The sequence below is a fragment of the Monodon monoceros genome, unplaced genomic scaffold (assembly GCF_005190385.1).
Source record: "Monodon monoceros isolate NGI ecotype Baffin Bay Population unplaced genomic scaffold, NGI_Narwhal_1 Super_Scaffold_13, whole genome shotgun sequence".
NCBI classification, from domain to species: domain Eukaryota; kingdom Metazoa; phylum Chordata; class Mammalia; order Artiodactyla; family Monodontidae; genus Monodon; species Monodon monoceros.
In genome coordinates, this window is record NW_021703769.1 from 48,495,953 (window position 1) to 48,512,017 (window position 16,065).

The 16,065-nt window shown below is 62.8% G+C and overlaps 3 protein-coding genes across 5 annotated transcripts in view; 2 read left to right on the forward strand and 1 right to left on the reverse strand.

Annotated features, from left to right (window-relative positions):
* ARHGDIG (Rho GDP dissociation inhibitor gamma) lies at window positions 1-2,587 on the forward strand. Its single transcript, XM_029221552.1, has 6 exons — window positions 1-209; window positions 1,278-1,457; window positions 1,535-1,618; window positions 1,871-1,947; window positions 2,029-2,092; window positions 2,188-2,587. The coding sequence occupies exons 1-6, from the start codon at window positions 137-139 to the stop codon at window positions 2,385-2,387; spliced, it is 678 nt and encodes a 225-aa protein (XP_029077385.1). The 5' UTR covers window positions 1-136; the 3' UTR covers window positions 2,388-2,587.
* A 151-nt stretch (window positions 2,588-2,738) lies between these two features.
* PDIA2 (protein disulfide isomerase family A member 2) lies at window positions 2,739-5,835 on the forward strand. Its single transcript, XM_029221391.1, is given in 12 exon segments — window positions 2,739-2,949; window positions 3,569-3,775; window positions 3,845-3,978; window positions 4,057-4,194; window positions 4,277-4,393; window positions 4,483-4,608; window positions 4,686-4,883; window positions 4,977-5,000; window positions 5,002-5,098; window positions 5,169-5,350; window positions 5,486-5,596; window positions 5,713-5,835. Coding segments are annotated over 12 exon segments (1,587 nt in total). The 3' UTR covers window positions 5,755-5,835.
* Window positions 5,836-6,179: 344 nt separating this feature from the next.
* The window catches only part of AXIN1 (axin 1), a 54,597-nt gene continuing 44,711 nt past the window's right edge, over window positions 6,180-16,065 (reverse strand). The window contains exons 6-11 of one of the 3 annotated variants that reach the window (XM_029219721.1): window positions 14,213-14,739; window positions 13,523-13,693; window positions 11,221-11,466; window positions 9,400-9,507; window positions 7,593-7,760; window positions 6,180-6,964 (exon numbers count right to left, since the gene is read on the reverse strand). In XM_029219721.1, coding sequence (XP_029075554.1) covers window positions 6,838-6,964; window positions 7,593-7,760; window positions 9,400-9,507; window positions 11,221-11,466; window positions 13,523-13,693; window positions 14,213-14,739 — 1,347 coding nt within the window. In that variant the 3' untranslated portion in view covers window positions 6,180-6,837. Of the gene's footprint in view, window positions 7,127-7,592; window positions 7,761-9,399; window positions 9,508-11,220; window positions 11,467-13,522; window positions 13,694-14,212; window positions 14,740-16,065 lie in introns of all 3 variants that reach the window. The other 2 variants (XM_029219723.1, XM_029219722.1) reach the window with 2 other exon arrangements.

The window sequence follows — 16,065 nt, forward strand, 5'->3', positions numbered from 1 at the left end:
GCGCTGGGCGCGGGGGGCGCTCCCGGCCGGGATGAGCTCACCGCAGTCGCGCCGGGGCTGAGCGCCGAGCCGGGCGGCGGCGGGGCGGGCGGCGGCTCCTCGGCGGCTCGGTGGCGGGGCCGGGCCGCGGGCCACCATGCTGGGCCTGGACGCGTGTGAGCTGGGGGCGCAGCTGCTGGAGCTGCTCCGGCTGGCGCTGTGCGCCCGAGGTGAGCGGGCCGTGGCCAGGGCGGCCACGTGGGCGGGGGGCTCAGCCCGGGGCGCGGCGGCTTCTCCCCCGCGGAAACTTTGGGGGCGCTCGTGGGGACCTCGCGGCGGGGTCCCCCGTCAGGGCTCTGGCGGGGGTGGGGGGCTTCGTCCAGGCCAGACACTCATGGGGCAAGGGGTCAAGAGTGGGCGGGTCTGTTTGTGAAGCCAGGGTGGCAGGGGGGCCCTCTCCCCGTGGGAACCTGCCCCTGAGGTCCCATCTCCCTTGGGTGGGGCTGGGGCTCCTTCAGGGAGGGTGTGGATCCCGGGAAAGACTGGAGCGCAGTGGGCAGGGACTCGGAAAGACCCTGCCCCAAGGCACCATGGGAGCTTCTCCTAGGACTGTGGGAAGGGCTCAGAAAGACCCCTGCGTTAAGGCGCCAGGGGAAGGGGCTTAGCTGACTGGGTCTGGAGGCACCTGGGGAGGTGGCCTCGGAGCATAAGTTGAGGGTTTTAGAGAGAACCACCCCTACCCTTCAGGAGCATTATGCGGAGGAACTCCCAAGACTGTGGGGAGACATTCAGGGAACGCAGTCCCTGAGCAGGGTGGTGGGGACCCTGAGAGGTGTCCGAGAGCCTTATGGGAATATGGGAAGAGGCCTAGGGCACTGGGGACCCTAGAGAGCAGCGAAAAGGCAGAGCCTCTGCTCTAGAGAAGACCTCAGCGGTCACCACTCTGTAGTGGTGGACCCTATCCCTTGGGGCTGTCCCCCATTTGGGGTCTTCCTTCCCCCTACAGTCAGGGAGGGGCCTGGGATGAATGGGTGGGGCAGGAGGATGCAGCTGGAGCCTCCAGGGATCACCTGCCTCCATCTCTTGGGAGCCTTCTCCACTCCCCAGGCCCTTCCCCAAGAGGCTGGGTTTGGGCGCTGCTCTGCATCTTCTCGGCCCACCCCTCTCCCAGAGCTCTCACCGGACTCCTGTTAAGTTCCTTCCTTTGGGCAGTGGGAGGTCCAGCTGGCCAGACGGCAGGCTCCAGCAAATGCCAGGTCAGCTGGCACACACCCTCACACACCCTCCCCGACCCCCAGTCCTCCTGACGGACAAGGAGAAGGGGCAGCTGCCGCCAGATGAGGTGCTGGATGAGGCCGTGCCGGAGTACCGGGCCCCGGGGAGGAAAAGCCTCCTGGAGATCCAGCAGCTGGACCCGGACGATGAGAGCCTGGTCAATTACAAGCGGGTGTTGCTGGGGCCTGAGCCGCCTGCCGTGGGTATGCCCATGCCCTGGGCTGGGGTGGGGAGGGTGGGTTAGGGTTAGGGCACCTGTACACTTCTGGTTTCTCTTCAGACCCAAGCCTGCCCAACGTGCAGGTGACCAGCCTGACACTGATGTCTGAGCAGGCCCCAGGGCCCATCACCATGGACCTCACAGGTAACTCCCAGGGTGCCTGGTGCGACCCTGAGCCCCAGGCAGGGACCTCACAGGTAACCCCCTCCGCAAAATACAAACTGATCTTTGGGGTAGAGACCTGGGCTCGTTGCCATGTACCTCTTAAGACCCCCCCCATGCCCAATCCCAAGTACTCAGACCTAGACCTCAGAGGTACAGGCCCCCCATGAGGGCTCCTGGGGCAGGGTCTCAGCCATCACAGGAGTTCACACTTAGCTGCACTTTCCCTAACAGGGGAGTTGGCTGCACTGAAAAACCGGGTGTTTGTCCTGAAGGAGGGTGTTGATTACAAAGTGAAGATTACCTTCAAGGTGAGGGAGCTGTCAGGAGGGACACCAGCCAGCCACAGGCCCAGCCCCCCCAGGTTCCCCCTAACACCGTCTGTCCTTCAGGTCAATAAGGAGATCGTCAGTGGCCTCAAGTGTCTGCATCACACCTACCGCCAGGGCCTGCGAGGTGAGGGCTGCGTGGAGGGGGCAGCCCAGGGGGAGGGCTCGGGGTGGGGGCCAGTGGGGCAGAGGGCAGCCCCTGACACCCTCGCCCTCCCCCAGTGGACAAAGCCGTCTACATGGTGGGCAGCTATGGCCCGAGCGCCCAGGAGTACGAGTTTGTGACTCCGTTGGAGGAGGCGCCCCGGGGCGTGCTGGTGCGGGGTGCCTACGTGGTCACGTCATTCTTCACCGATGACGACAGGACCCCCCACCTGTCCTGGGAGTGGGGCCTCCACATCTGCCAGGACTGGGAGAGCTGAGCGCCCCCTGCCCCAGGGCTGTGTTCCCACTTGCGGTCCTGGTCTCCCCCACCTCTGTCAGTCGCTGCAAGGGACCCCTGACCATTCCCCGGCCCCCTCAGTGGCCAGACCCCCCTGCCCTCTGTCCTGTCCCGGGACGGCCCCTCCCCGGGCCTGGCACTGTGCCCTGAACAGTCCTATTAAACGTTGCTCTGTCTTGGTGCCCTCGGTGTCGCCTGTCTGCCTCCCCGCCCCCGCGGTGGGGGGCCTCCCAGCCTATCCTCCCTGCAACCAGGCTTGCGTGCCACGGGGCGGCAGCTGCTTGGCCCCCACCCCCTTCTCTGCCCCGGCCCCGTGGGCCCCGGCACTGCCATGGACGGCCAGCTCCTGCCAGTGCTGCTGCTGCTGCTCGGGGCCTCAGGCCTGTGGGGACAGGGGCCAGGGCCCGAGGGTCCCTTGGAGGAGCCCCCTGAGGAGGAGCCCCCCGAGGAGGAGCCCCCGGAGGAGGATGGGATCTTGGTGCTGAGCCGGCAGACCCTTGGCCTGGCCTTGCGGGAGCACCCTGCCCTGCTGGTGGAGTTCTGTGAGTGCTTGGGGCCGGTGGGGCTGGGAGACCCGCAGGGGCCACCTGGGGGGTTCTACCCCCCCATGCCAGGGCCACTCGCCCCCACCGTGCTCCTGGAGCTCTGTCAGAAGATACCCGAGGCACAGCCCTGGGGCTGAGCTGGGCCTGGGGGTCCAGCCTCACAGTGGTGAAGGGCACAGGTGCAGGGGAGACCCACGGTCATTGTCCTTCTACAAACTCTTCCGTAAAGGGCCAGCCAGCATTCAGGCTTGCACATTCTTCCGGGTTTTTACAAGCTTTTCACACGTGAGAGCCATTCTTAGCCGGCAGGCCTCAACAGGCAGATGGCCGGGCGCCAGCCTCAGGGGGAGGCAACGGAAAATTCCTCCTAAATTCAGTCAGGACAGTACTGGCCACTGCCTCCCCAAGCTGGGGGCCTTGAGGAGGCTGGTCTCCGGCGCTTGGGCTCCATATGGCCAAGGCTCAGGTGGGCCCCTGATGAGGGAGGTGTGGACAGGACATGCTTGCTCCCTGCTGGGCCTGACTGGCCCCAAGGTCGGCCAGCTCTGGCCGGGCAGGAGCAGGGGCTGCGGCTGGGGCCATGTAGGCCTGGGGCACTCATGGCCCTGTCCCCCAGACGCCCCGTGGTGTGGGCACTGCAAGGCACTGGCCCCTGAGTACAGCAAGGCGGCTGCCCTGCTGGCAGCAGAGTCGGCCAAAGTCAGGCTGGCCAAGGTGGACGGGCCCGCGGAGCCAGAGTTGGCCGAGGAGTTTGCGGTGACAAAGTATCCCACGCTCAAGTTCTTCCTTGACGGGAACCACAGGCACCCGGAGGAGTACACTGGTGCGGGGAGTGGGCATGGGTGGGTGGGCGGGTGGCAGGGCTGGCCCAGGCTGAGGGGAATCTCTGCAGGCCCCTGGGAGGCCGAGGGCATCGCTGAGTGGCTGAGGCGGCGGGTGGGGCCCAGTGCCACGAGGCTGGAGGATGAGGAGGGCGCCCAAGCGCTGATAGATGCCCGGGATGTGGTGGTCATTGGCTTCTTCCAGGTGAGCTGGTGGCATGAGGGCCGGGCCTGGGAGCAGGGTCTGTGAGGGCAGTCAGCCTCATAGGCTCGGGCCCCTTAGGACCTGCAGGACAAGGATGTGGCTACCTTCCTGGCCCTGGCCCAGGATGCCCTGGACATGAGCTTTGGCCTCACCAACCAGCCTCAGCTCTTTCAGAAGTTCGGCCTCACCAAGGACACCGTGGTCCTCTTCAAAAAGGTGGGTCAGGCCCAGAGTCAGGGCGGAAGTGGGGGTCGGAGTCAGGGCGATGGCTCCTGCTGACCCACCCGGCGCTGTCCAGTATGACGAGGGGCGGGCAGACTTCCCAGTGGATGAGGAGCTGGGCCTGGACCAAGGGGATCTGTCATGCTTCCTCCTCACACACAGCATGCACCTGGTCACGGAGTTCAACAGCCAGGTGAGTGGGGCTGGAGGGCAGGTGCGGGTGGGAGCGGAGGATGGGAGGCGAGCGCGGGAGCAGCCCACGAGCGCCACTTGCCCCCGCAGACGTCCCGTAAGATCTTTGCAGCCAGGATCCTTAACCACTTGCTGCTGTTCGTCAACCAGACGCTGGCCTCCCACCGGGAGCTGCTGGCGGGCTTCCGGGAGGCAGCTCCCAGCTTCCGCGGGCAGGTACTGGCTCAGCCCACGGGTAAGGGGTGAGGTGGCAGTGGGGAGGCAGGGCGCCCACGCGGACTCCCTGCTGGCAGGTGCTGTTTGTGGTGGTGGACCTGGGTGCCAGCAACGACCACGTGCTCCAGTACTTCGGCCTCAAGGCCGAGGAGGCCCCCACCCTACGCTTCATCAACATTGAAACCACCAAGAAGTACATGCCCGCGGACAGGGGGCCAGTCACCGCCACCTCGGTTGCAGCCTTCTGCCACGCAGTCCTGGGTGGGGAGGTCAAGGTCTGCTGCTGGACTGCCCAGTTGGGGGGCGGGAGTGGAAGCAGCGGCTCTTGGGAGAGACCCCCCAATAAAGCACCTGGCCGGTTCTCCCAGCCTTATCGCTTGAGCCAGGAGGTCCCCCCCCGACTGGGACCAGCGGCCAGTCAAGACCCTCGTGGGCAAGAATTTCGAGCAGGTGGCTTTTGATGAAACCAAGAACGTGTTTATCAAGTTCTGTGGGTGCAGGGGGCAGTGGGCTAGTGGGCAGCAGGGACCCTGCTGGCTGTGCTGATGCCCCCGTCCTAGATGCCCCATGGTGCACCCACTGCAAAGAGATGGCCCCGGCCTGGGAGGCACTGGCTGAGAAGTACAGGGACCACGAGGACATCGTCATCGCCGAGCTGGATGCCACGGCCAATGAGCTGGAGGCCCTCCCTGTGCACAGCTTCCCCACCCTCACGTACTTCCCGGCGGGGCCCGGTCGGAAGGTGAGACAGGACCCCACCCTTGGTCTGGGCTCAGTCTAGGCTCTTCAGACCTCGGCTGGAGATGCGGCGTGGCCTCGGAGGGCTGGCCTTAGACCCTGGACGGTGTGTCCCCCAGACCCACCCGTCCTTCCTCAGGTGATTGAATACAAAGGCACCAGGGACCTGGACACCTTCTCCAAGCTTCTGGACAGCGGGGGTGAGCTGCCTGCAGAGGAGCCCACGGAGGTGCCCGGAGCCCCCTTCCCGGTGGGTGTCTCTGTCCCAAGGCTCCAGGTCTCTGGACGAGTCCTCTGGATGCGTGGCTGTGACATGGGCTGGGCTGGGGGTGCAGCTTCCAGCTGGGTCTCTATGACCCTTTCCAGGAGATGCCAGAAAACACCACGGAGCCCAAAGACGAGCTGTAGTTGCACCGCTGCCAGTGCCCACCTGGGGAGCCGTGTCCCTTGGTGCCCATGGAAGCTGTGGGCTGTGAATAAAGAGCTCTGGTCCTGGACTGTGTGTGTGGTTCCTGAGCAAGGCAGGCCCCCTGGCCCTTCGTTTGGGCCCAATCTCAGCCTCCTGGGTCCTTCACATCTTGGATGGAAGATGGGTCCCTGGCTCAGGTCTGAGGCTCCACTGGGGCAGGAAGGGGGAGCATGGCATTGCTGCCGGCTTCAGGCCCACTCTCTCTCCCAAGCTCTGCTAGCGTTGCTAAATGGCCCCCCCTCCCTGCCACGGAGGCTGGCCTGACTTCCTTTGGTGGCTGGGAGACAGGGCACACATCCCAGGAGCCAGCCGAGGGGCATTCCCACCAGCCACGTTGGACAGGTGCAGTCCACAGCCAGGGAAGATTCAAAAATGGTTTTATTTCATTATTATCCAAGTACCTTTGAAAAGATAATTGTACAAGTCAGCGCATGAAAAACGGGCTTGGGGCAGCCCCTCCCCGCTGGCCCAGGCCTGAGAAATGTACATATTTACATGGGCCCTTAGGAGGAAGGGGCCCAGGACCCGCTGAGCCCACGCTTGGGCCTCGGTGCTCCGTCGCCGGGTCCACACAGTGAGGCAAGAGACAAGCTGTGTTGAAGGCACTCGGTGACATGTACAATGGACAGAGGCCCCACGGGGCCCCCTGCACCCCGGCTCTGGGACAGGCCTGACCAGGGCAGGCCATGGCGGGCAAGTCCCAGAAGGAGAAGCAGAGCCTGTGGGGTGAGCGCCGGGGGTGTCCGCGGTTAGCAGCAGGGGGCTGCGGGGGAGGGTCTCAAGGCGGCCCCATGGTGGGCTCCCTGCTGGGTGGGCTCTTGAGTGTCCTGCAGAGGAGTGGGTGGAAGCCTGTGGGACTCCAGAGGGACCCCCCCCCGCCCTCCTGGACACAGATGGACCAAAGGGGTGGCAGCTGTGAGGCGGGCAGCACCCGGCCTTCCGCCAGCAGCCGTGTGTCTGCCACACTCTCTCAACCCGGCACAGGCCCTCATGGTGTGCAGCGCGGAGGCCAGGCCCGCCCGTCAGTCCACCTTCTCCACCTTGCCGATGACCTTCTCCTCGAAGACGGGCAGCACGGCCCCGTCCTCACGCACCTCCTCGAACACCACGCCGCATTCGAACTCGTCGCTCACCTTCTTGAAGTAGTATCTGCGGGTGGGAGGGGCGGTGAGGGCGGCAGCGTCCGGCAGTTTGGCGGCCGCCCCTGACACCTCCTGCAGGGCACGCGAGCCGGTTCTGCCCGGTGCCTGAGTGCCGGTGCTTGACACGTTCGGTGACCACATGCAGGGTCCCTGCCCCGGCCTCTAGGTGCTGTGGGGGAGGAGTGGGTGGGCGTGGGGTTTCTGTCCTCTCCACTGGGCTAAAGCGCCTGCACTCGGCCCAAGGCCCCTCCAGTGGCCACAGCAAACCACCCAGGCAGGCCCACGGTGGGCTGACCCCAGCCGAGACCCCATGGGCCCCACCCGACCTACAGAACCCAGTGAGGAGCCTGCAGGGGCTGGTCTCAGGCCGGCAGGGCTGGGCAGCCCAGGGCAGACCCGCGGAGGACGGTTAGGAGGCTGAGACGAGGCCAACTCAGGTCACACCAGCACGGGGACCAACAGACCCTCTAGACCCCTTGCTCGGCCTGGAGCCCTCAGCCACCTGAGATCACCCATGCCCCATCCGTCGTGGGGCTCACACCGACAGCCCGTGGCCAGACAGGTGGAGGCAAGGACTCAACGAGGCACGAGCACACAGCACTGTCTCCTGAGCTGACCCCACCAATGCCTCTCACCTGTAGTTGCCTTTCTTGGTCAGCAGCTCCTTGAACTGGCCCAGGGTGACCGCACGGCCCCTCACCAGGGTCCGGTAGGGGATGGGCTCCCCACAGAAATAGTAGGCCACGACGATGCTGTCACACGACTGGGCACTCCCACCGCCTGCCTTCCTCTGCGATTTTGTCCTGGGGGGCGGAGAAGCAGCGGTGACTGCTGGGCCCCAGGCACCCCAGTAAACGACAGAGCAGGGCCTGCAGGGTGGGCTGTGCCACGCTCAGAAGTGCCACACATCCACAGGCCCCGACGCCCACCCCACCCACATAGCCACGTCCAGCCCCGGGGGGCTCACCCCACATGGTGCCTCAGCCCAGGTTTCCAGTCCTGCGCCAGCCACATGCCCTGACCCACGCGGACAGCAGCTCGTCGCCTGCCCGCCAACTGTCCGACCGGCGCCTTGGCCTGCCCACCACCCACTGCGAGGCCCTGGTCTCACTGTGGCTTGAACTGCCTGGCGGGCAGCACCCATTACCCAGACCACGTGAAGTTGGGCGAGCAGGCTTCTCAGAGCCAGAGCCCACAGCAGATGCCTCTGCTGGGCTGCATGACAGCCAGCCAGGCCACAGAACCCGCCACAGCCACTGCCTCGAGGCTGGGCTAAACTGCTCGTGTCCTAGTAAGGCCTACAGCCCCAAGCTTCAGAAACACCTAAGGCCAGGGACTGGACGAATAGAACTGTGACGGATCCTGACACGGATCTGCCTCATGGCAGAGAGCTTGTCACGAGACCATAAGCAGCAGCCAGCCACACTTCCAGAGACCGCTGAGGCCAGCAGCGCCTCCTGCCCAGGCTGAGGCAGCACCCGTCTCCTCTAGCGTCCTGTCCTGTGACCGCTCCAGAGCTGCGCCGGTGGAGCCTGGCACAGCCCTTGCCCTGGCCAGCTGGGCATGTCAGTGTCATGTCAGGAAGGCCACCTGAGCTCACAGCAGGCTCTACTCTCTCTGGGGACCCCCCCGACCCGGTGCTCCTGGGCACAGAGCAGGCTGTCACCTCAGCTGTGTGGCCATCCACTGCCTGAGCCAGGCTCCCAGCGCCCGCTTCCCTTCCCTCAGTCCTGCGACCTCAAGCCCAGGCTGTCCTGGGAGCCCAGCTGGGGTTCCTGTGGGGTCCATTCTCTGCAGAAGGGACGCCGAGTCCCTGCTTCTCCAGAGGCCACTGGAGGAGTGACCTATGGGGAGGCCGTGAGCCCCTCAGCACACTCAGCCAGGTGTGATGAAGTACTGTCTGGGGTCAGCCCTGCAAGGCTGAGGTGGGGGCCCCTTCCTTCTTCTCTGTCTTGAGCAGAAGTGCAGGGACAGGGTGGCCAGCACTGTCTACGTATGGCCCTTGGCTCCCCAGTGCCCAGCCTGGCCCACGCATGCCCAGGGAGCCGACCCGCAGGTGCCTGTGGTCCACGTGAGAACAGAGCCCGCTTGCTGTGCACAAGTGCCCGGGGCTGACGCTTCCGGTCAGCAGTGCCAGGGGAGTCAGGGCTGCAGCCCTGAACCCATCAAGCCAGGCAGGTCGCTGACCAGCGAGTCCCAAGGCCTGGTGGGGACGTGAGGCCAGAGTGCGGGAGGCGAGTGGACCTCCTCTCTGGCCCGTTGGTCACTTGTCACCACGTGGACGGTCAGACGGTTCCTTTGACAGAGATACACTTGCAGACCCAGCTCTTCAGGTGCAGTGCCTGAGCTCCCATCGCGGGTACAGCTGCGCCACTGCAGCACCTGGCCGGAGGTGCAGTATGGCTGGGCAGTACCGGGAAGACCCGGGGGGAGCGCACGTACTCTGTCTCGGAGAGCTCCAGGTCGGACACCGCTGGCACCACGCTCAGCACGGGCGTGCACGCTGGCCTGACACAGGAGCGCCCCCGCTGGATGACCTCCTGCACATACCTAGGGAACAACGGCGTCAGTGAGCCGCATGGGCCTGGGCAGGGCCTCCAGCAGCAGTTGGCGGTGACCACAGAAGATCAGCGGGAAGACGGAGCAGGGGCTCCCAAGACGCTCTGTCACCACAGATGAGGCTCCCACTGTGTGCAGCGGACAGGACACCAAAGCCCTCCTTGGGTTGTGGAGCAGGGCGGGAGGATCAGGGCTCCATCAGGATGAGTCGAGAGGCCGATGCTGCTTCCATCCATCCAGGGTTCCCAGACCCTCATCTGGGCAGAGCCTCGGGCACCGGGAACATGCTGGGGTCCTGTCACTTCATGCACACTCAGAGGAGCCTTCGCCTTCCAAGAGGAGCTGCCCTGGCCTCCTCCCTGGGGTGCAGCTCTTCCTACTCAGCACTCGACACAGACCTGGGCTCTGGAGCGCGGCCGCTGCTCCGTCTGAAGGAGACTCGCTGCCTGGCAGCTCCTCTCCCAGTGGCCTTCCACCCCGGGGGCGATGCTCTGTGGCCCTGACACAACTTCTACCTTCACCGGCCTGGGTGGAGGTCACCCCACAAGGAGGGCCCAGCTCTCTGGTCTGTAGCCATTTACAAAAGGCCCACATGCCCTAGACTGACCACCGTGGAGGTGCCAGAGCCGCCCATGTGCTCAGCTCAGCGTCACCAGCCAGACAGGACGTGCCGCTGGGCAGGGCCTGTGAGTACTCACAGGAAGAACAGACAGCGGGCAGCAAGGATGATGGGCCAGGAAGCCCCTGCAGGGGGTCCTCACGGCAGGGAGGGTGTCCACACCGCCTGGCCCCCACGGTGGCCCCGCTGCTGCCCCGCTGGCCTCCAGCTTACAGGCTAGCATCAGGCGAGGCCACCTGCACAAGCCTGCTCCCCGGCTCTATGCTGACGAGCGAGATCACGGGGTGTGAGACAGCTAGGCGTAAACATGGTCACCTTCAGTGACCCGGGGGACACATGCGGGCTTCCAGCTATGCCCGAGACAGACGCTGGGCAGGGTCTGCACCCTGACGCCAGCTTCCCCAGAGCAGCACGGACCCAAACACGGTGAGGCCAGACCCCAGACGCCCAGCTGACCAAGGGCAATGGGAGCCAGTAACATCCAAGAAAAACAGTGGCTGCAGTTTGATGACCACACTCCCCAGATTTCCAGGCCCCTCAGAGACCCTGATCCACCTGGGAATCCTGATGGGTCAGCAGGCCCGGGAAAGTGACCTCAAAGGCCGAGCTGCAAGGACCCAGCCTGGAGGGACAACCTGTCCCCCATAAAGGGGAGGCCTTCCTGCCCCCCTGGGGCCACCCTGGCCCTGAAGGCCAAGGAGGGCACAGTGAGGAGGGCTGTGGGGCTGGGGTATTTCCAGGAGAAGAGTTTACACCCACACACATCTCAGCACCAACGTCCTGCCTGCACGTGACATCGGGGCTCCCCTCCATGTAGCTGTGAACCACATGTTTCGGGCCCCCTTCGTGGAGGCAGCTGGGAGCCCCCAGGACCGCCCCCTCCTGGTTCAGCCAGCACAGCAGCCAATGGTCATCTGACTGTGACCTCCAGCAGTCCCAAGGTAAGGGCGAGTGAGCGCATGTGCAGGGCAGTTGCAACACAGGAAGGGCTCCCCCTCCCTCCCCAGAGGGACAGTGTGATGACCACCTGCCCTCCCAGCCCTCGGCCACACAGCAGGCAGCCCTGCTCTCCCGAGGTCCCGTACCTCTGCCTCGAGGGCGCCTTGCTGGCCCTCTTCTCCTCCTCCTCCAGGCGCCGGCGGGCCTCCTCCAGCTGCGTCAGAGGGTTGGGGGCCGGGTTGGGCGGCATCGTGGGGTCCTGGATGAAGAGATGCGAGGGCTGCACGGAGGTCCGGAGCTGGGCGCTGACCCAGGGGTGCACGGCCCCGGGGCGCTCGATGGACAAGGGCCGGGAGCTCTCATGGGCCTGCTGCTTTTTTGCCCCGGACGACCTGTGGGGCCAGAGAACAAGGTGAGCAGTGCCCACACCCCCCACGGCCCCCTGCACCTCGAACGTACAGTCCTTCCTGGAAACTTGTGTATTGAAATATAAATCACATCCTATGTGAATACTTTTTTTTCTGCTTCCCCATGAAAACTTCTTTTAAAGAAAAGTTTTCAGTGTTATTGAAAAGTATTTTGATATTAAAATAAGTGCTCTTTGTGAAAAACCTGAAACAGTCAGGAAATTCAAAGAAAAAAATAAATGTAATTCAGCAACAGCCACTCGGTATATTCAGTGTATTTCCTTCTCCATTAAAAACACTTGACACAGGGACTTCCCTGGTGGCACAGTGGTTAGGAATCTGCCTGCCAATGCAGGGTACATGGGTTCGAGCCCTGGTCCAGGAAGATCCCACATGCCGTGGAGCAACTAAGCCCACGCGCCACAACTACTGAAGCCCCCGTGTCCTAGAGCCCATGCTCCACAACAAGAGAAGCCTATGGCAACGAGAAGCCTGCGCACCGCAACGAAGAGTAGCCCCTGCTCGCTGCAACTAGAGAAAGCCTCTGCGCAGCAACGAAGAACCAACGCAGCCCAATATAAATAAGTTAAAAAGAAAAACAAAAATACTTGATGTAATTAGCATAATTCTGAACATGTGATCTTTCCTGATTTCCCCCTCCACATGACATCACGCTCCCCATCATCAGACACTGAGAATGTGCTTTACATCTGTGTGACCTGCCGTCACTCAATCACTGAATGGAATTCGAGTGAAAACATCTGCCTCTCTCAGCTAGGCTGGAGGCCTCAGAAAGGGGGGCTGAGCCCCAGGAGCAAAAAGGAGGGAATCCCAAGAAGGGGGCCCTGGGGACAGTGGGTTGACCCAGTGCCCTTGTGATGCCAGAACTGCCCAGGGAATGTACCCCAGGGGGAGGTGGACTCCTCCTAAAAAGTCCCACAAGGCCGGCCACAGGGAGACTTCACCCCGTCCCCCTACCCCTCACTCCCTGGCCCCACCTTCCCCCCATTCTCCCCTCTACGGGCCTCACCTCCCCTGGGCCCACAGATCCCAAGAAGTGCCTGGTGGAGACGCTGCAGCACCAGCATTTGATAGAACCTGCAGCCCAGCCAGAGGGCAGGAGCCTTCCAAACCCAGGAGGCTGTTTCTAGACTCTCACTCTTTACCCACAGAAGCCCTCCAACCCTCCATTTGGGGTTGGGGGAGCAGCCAAGGACAGAGCCAGTCCTTGTGAAAATCGCAAAAGAGAGAAATCCAGAAAAGCCAAAAATCCACCCCCACCAGAGCAAGAGAGGGGCTCCCAGAGAGGCCCCCCCACCAGGTCAGGCTCTGTGACTGCAAAGGGTCTGCACACCGGCAGGGGGCTTGTTCCAAGGTTACGTGGACCTTGGAACGTGTTGCCACGGGAACAAGGGACCCCGTGTTGCCAATGACCTGCCTCACCTGCCTCACACACACCACTCGGCCCTTCCCAGGAAGGCCCAGGAACGGCGAGGGCCAGGGAAGTCCGCCCATGGGCCGACCCCACCAGCCCCAGGCCCCCCGCCCAGCCCTGTCCCCACCATGAAGGGGACAGGGGTGACACTGAGACCGACACAGAGCTCAGAGGGACGCAGACCAGATGAGAACTGCCCGCGGCAGCCGGAGGACAAGCAGGTCAGACCTATAAGGTTCCTTGTGCAGGCCCTGCCTTAGCTCCTTCTCACAGGAGGGCAGCCATGTGGCAGGAGGCCCCACCCCGGTGGGGTGGGGGTGGGGCTGCAGCAACTTCAGACTGACCCCACCAGTGGGTACTCCTGCCCAGGACATTGAAGCTCATTGACGACCCCCACCCCATCACAGGGTACCCACAGGGAGGCGTTGACCTCATGCTCCCATGGACTGGACCTAATTCCAAGGAATTCCTGCTTCCGTGGCATGTGGCTTGCACTAAGGCCAGCTGCTCAGGATGCTGGCAGAGGGGCGCTAGAGGCTGGCAGGGTGGCTCTGGACGCCTGCACCCACAACTGCACAGGGCCCAGGCCCACACACAGCTTCTCACCCGTGGCCAGCCTTCCGGTGCCTGCTGATCTCCTTCTCGCCCTCGATGATCCACTGCATGATTTTCTGGTTCTTCTCTGCGTCCTCAGAGGGGCCTGGCGCCTCCACGCTGGTGCTCTTCCCCGACTCAGCCTTCTTGGAGTTTCTTTTGGAGGTCATGCTTGCCTTCCCGCTGCAAGAGCAAGACCCGGGTCACCTGCTACTTCAGCTGGCCCGATGCTGGACAGCTGGCCCAGACCCTCATGGCTATGGGAGGGTGGCCTGGAAGGGCCCCTCCCTGAACGTGGGGCCTCTGCCCTGGCTCTGCGGGCATGAGTGGGGTTGTTTTGGCGGACTCTATGGTGGGAAGGAAAGGAAGGAAGGCGTCTGGGCAGCATGGGCCGGGAGAGTTGGAGCCAAGGGGGCGGCATCCAGGGCCTGGCCACCCTTCTTCACCCAGACACTGCCCTCCAAAACAGGTGCATCTGACCTGACCATGCTTCAAGGCTGGAGCTCCAGTGGCCAGTGCACCCAGGTGCCTGCTGTCTCTGTGGCTGACCCTGATTTAATGATTTTTAAAGGGGAATCCTGGCTTGAAGGCTGAACAGAGGCCACAGTAGATACGGCCTCTCGCCTTGACCCCTTTTTCCTGGAGACACACACAGCCTCACTGACACAGATGCAGAAGGAGGGAACCGCCGCAAACACTCACCTGTAGGCCAGGCTGTCACTGGTGGTGGGGGCGGCGCCCATGCTCTCCACGTGGCTTCGGGGCTTGGCCGCGTGGCCGTGCAGCTCTGGGCCCCACGCGAAGCTGCTCTGGACCCGGCGGGAGGCCTCGGCCTCGGCAGGCTCCTTGGGCCTAGCTGAGCCATGGTGGCCGTGGTGGTGGCCGTGTCTGTGGAGGTGCAGGCCAGCTGTGTCCAGCTTCGCCCCCGACTTGGGCACGTGCTTTCCATGCCCGGGCACTGTGCCTCCTAGCGCTCCCATCTTGGGCATGTGTGCACTGTCCGGGGAGCGGTGGCCGGGCCCTGGTGACTGGCAGCCCGGTGTCCTCATGACTCGCTGCACATGCTCGTCCAGGATGCTCTCCGGGTTCTCCTCATGTGCATCCCGCAGCCCCACACAGCTCACATCCGCATAGCGGGGTGGGAAGTGGTGCCAGGCCGGGGCTGAAGGCAGCTTATGACTGGCCCCTGGGGGGCCAGAGGACACATCACCATCCTCACCTTCTTCCTCCTGTGGGGACAAGGCCATATGTTACCTCTCAGCACTGGCCACACTGCGGAAACCCCATGCTTGGGGAGACAAATCACAAGCAAGCAAAGGCCAGGAGCCCTGAGCCTGGGATGAGGCCGGGCAGGTGAGGTGCTGGTGGGGCCGCCCGACCCAGAGCTGCCCCCAGAGCCCCCCCTGTCCCTGCTGAGTCCCGAGCAAGCGCAGCTGGGCTCTGGGCAGTCTGCACGGCAAGAGGGTGCAGACGGATGGAGGCTGGGCTCACCACCTGAGTGTGGCGGGTACGCGGTGAGGAGGGGCACAACGCCAGTGCCGCGGAGACCACCGGGAATCCTGCCACTGGTTCCACTTTCTTTTATGCTTATCAATAAAAATTTTGCTTTTTTTTTTCAGTTGAGTTTTCCTATTCCTCAATCTTACTGCCATATTTTCCATCATATTTTCAAAGGGAATGTTGCCCTTGTATAGAAGAGCTCTTGGTTTTTGCTTACCTTGCTACTGGTGTCTTAATAAATTCTGGCATTAAACTAACAGAATTTCCTTTGACTCTCTGAGAATTACCATAACCACATCCATAAACATAAATATTCGATCACTTTAATTCCAAAAGATACTGGTCACATTTATTTTCTTGTCTTATTGACTTGTCCAAACCAGAATGCTGAGTATGTCTGGTCATAACTGAGAAAACGGGCGACTAAGCCACCCTGCACTTTAACACAAAAAACCTCCAGGAGTTCACCACAAGACTCACCACTGCAAAAGTACCTAAATGTCATTCAGACATGCCGTCAGCTGTGGGCACTGCAACTCAGGATGGAAAATGGCACTGAAGAGGACAGACAGGGAGAGAGGGATGGATGGAGGGGGAACACACACTCTGTGGGCACAGATGGGAGCTGCCCTGGCAGAGCCTCAGACCGCTGGGCTCCTGCACCCCATCCTGTGTCCCCATCCCGACCCCTGTGCTTTGCAGGGATGAGGGGCTGGGAGACTTCTCGCCAAGTCTTCCCCAGGGCACTGCACTGTTGACACTATTCACCTAGGGCAGCAGAGAGCAAGAGGGAACCTCCAAATTCCTACGGATCTGACATCTAGTTTTTCTTAATAGCTCTGCATGTGCAGAAATTCAATTTTAGAGCTCTATAATATTGATATTATACATTTACATAACCACTCAGCTGCTAGTATTCGTTTTCTTTTTTTTTTTTTTTGCGGTACGTGGGCCTCTCACTGTTGTGGCCTCTCCCGCTGTGGAGCACAGGCTCCGGACGCGCAGGCTCAGCGGCCATGGCTCACAGGCCCAGCCGCTCCGCGGCACGTGGGATC

Coding starts and splice junctions, on each gene's coding strand:
- ARHGDIG (XM_029221552.1), top strand. CDS start 137: ATGCTGGGCCTGGACGCGTGTGAGCTGGGGGCGCAGCTGCTGGAGCTG. Junction 210..1,277: donor GCTGGCGCTGTGCGCCCGAG/GTGAGCGGGCCG, acceptor CCCGACCCCCAG/TCCTCCTGACGGACAAGGAG. Junction 2,093..2,187: donor CTACCGCCAGGGCCTGCGAG/GTGAGGGCTGCG, acceptor GCCCTCCCCCAG/TGGACAAAGCCGTCTACATG.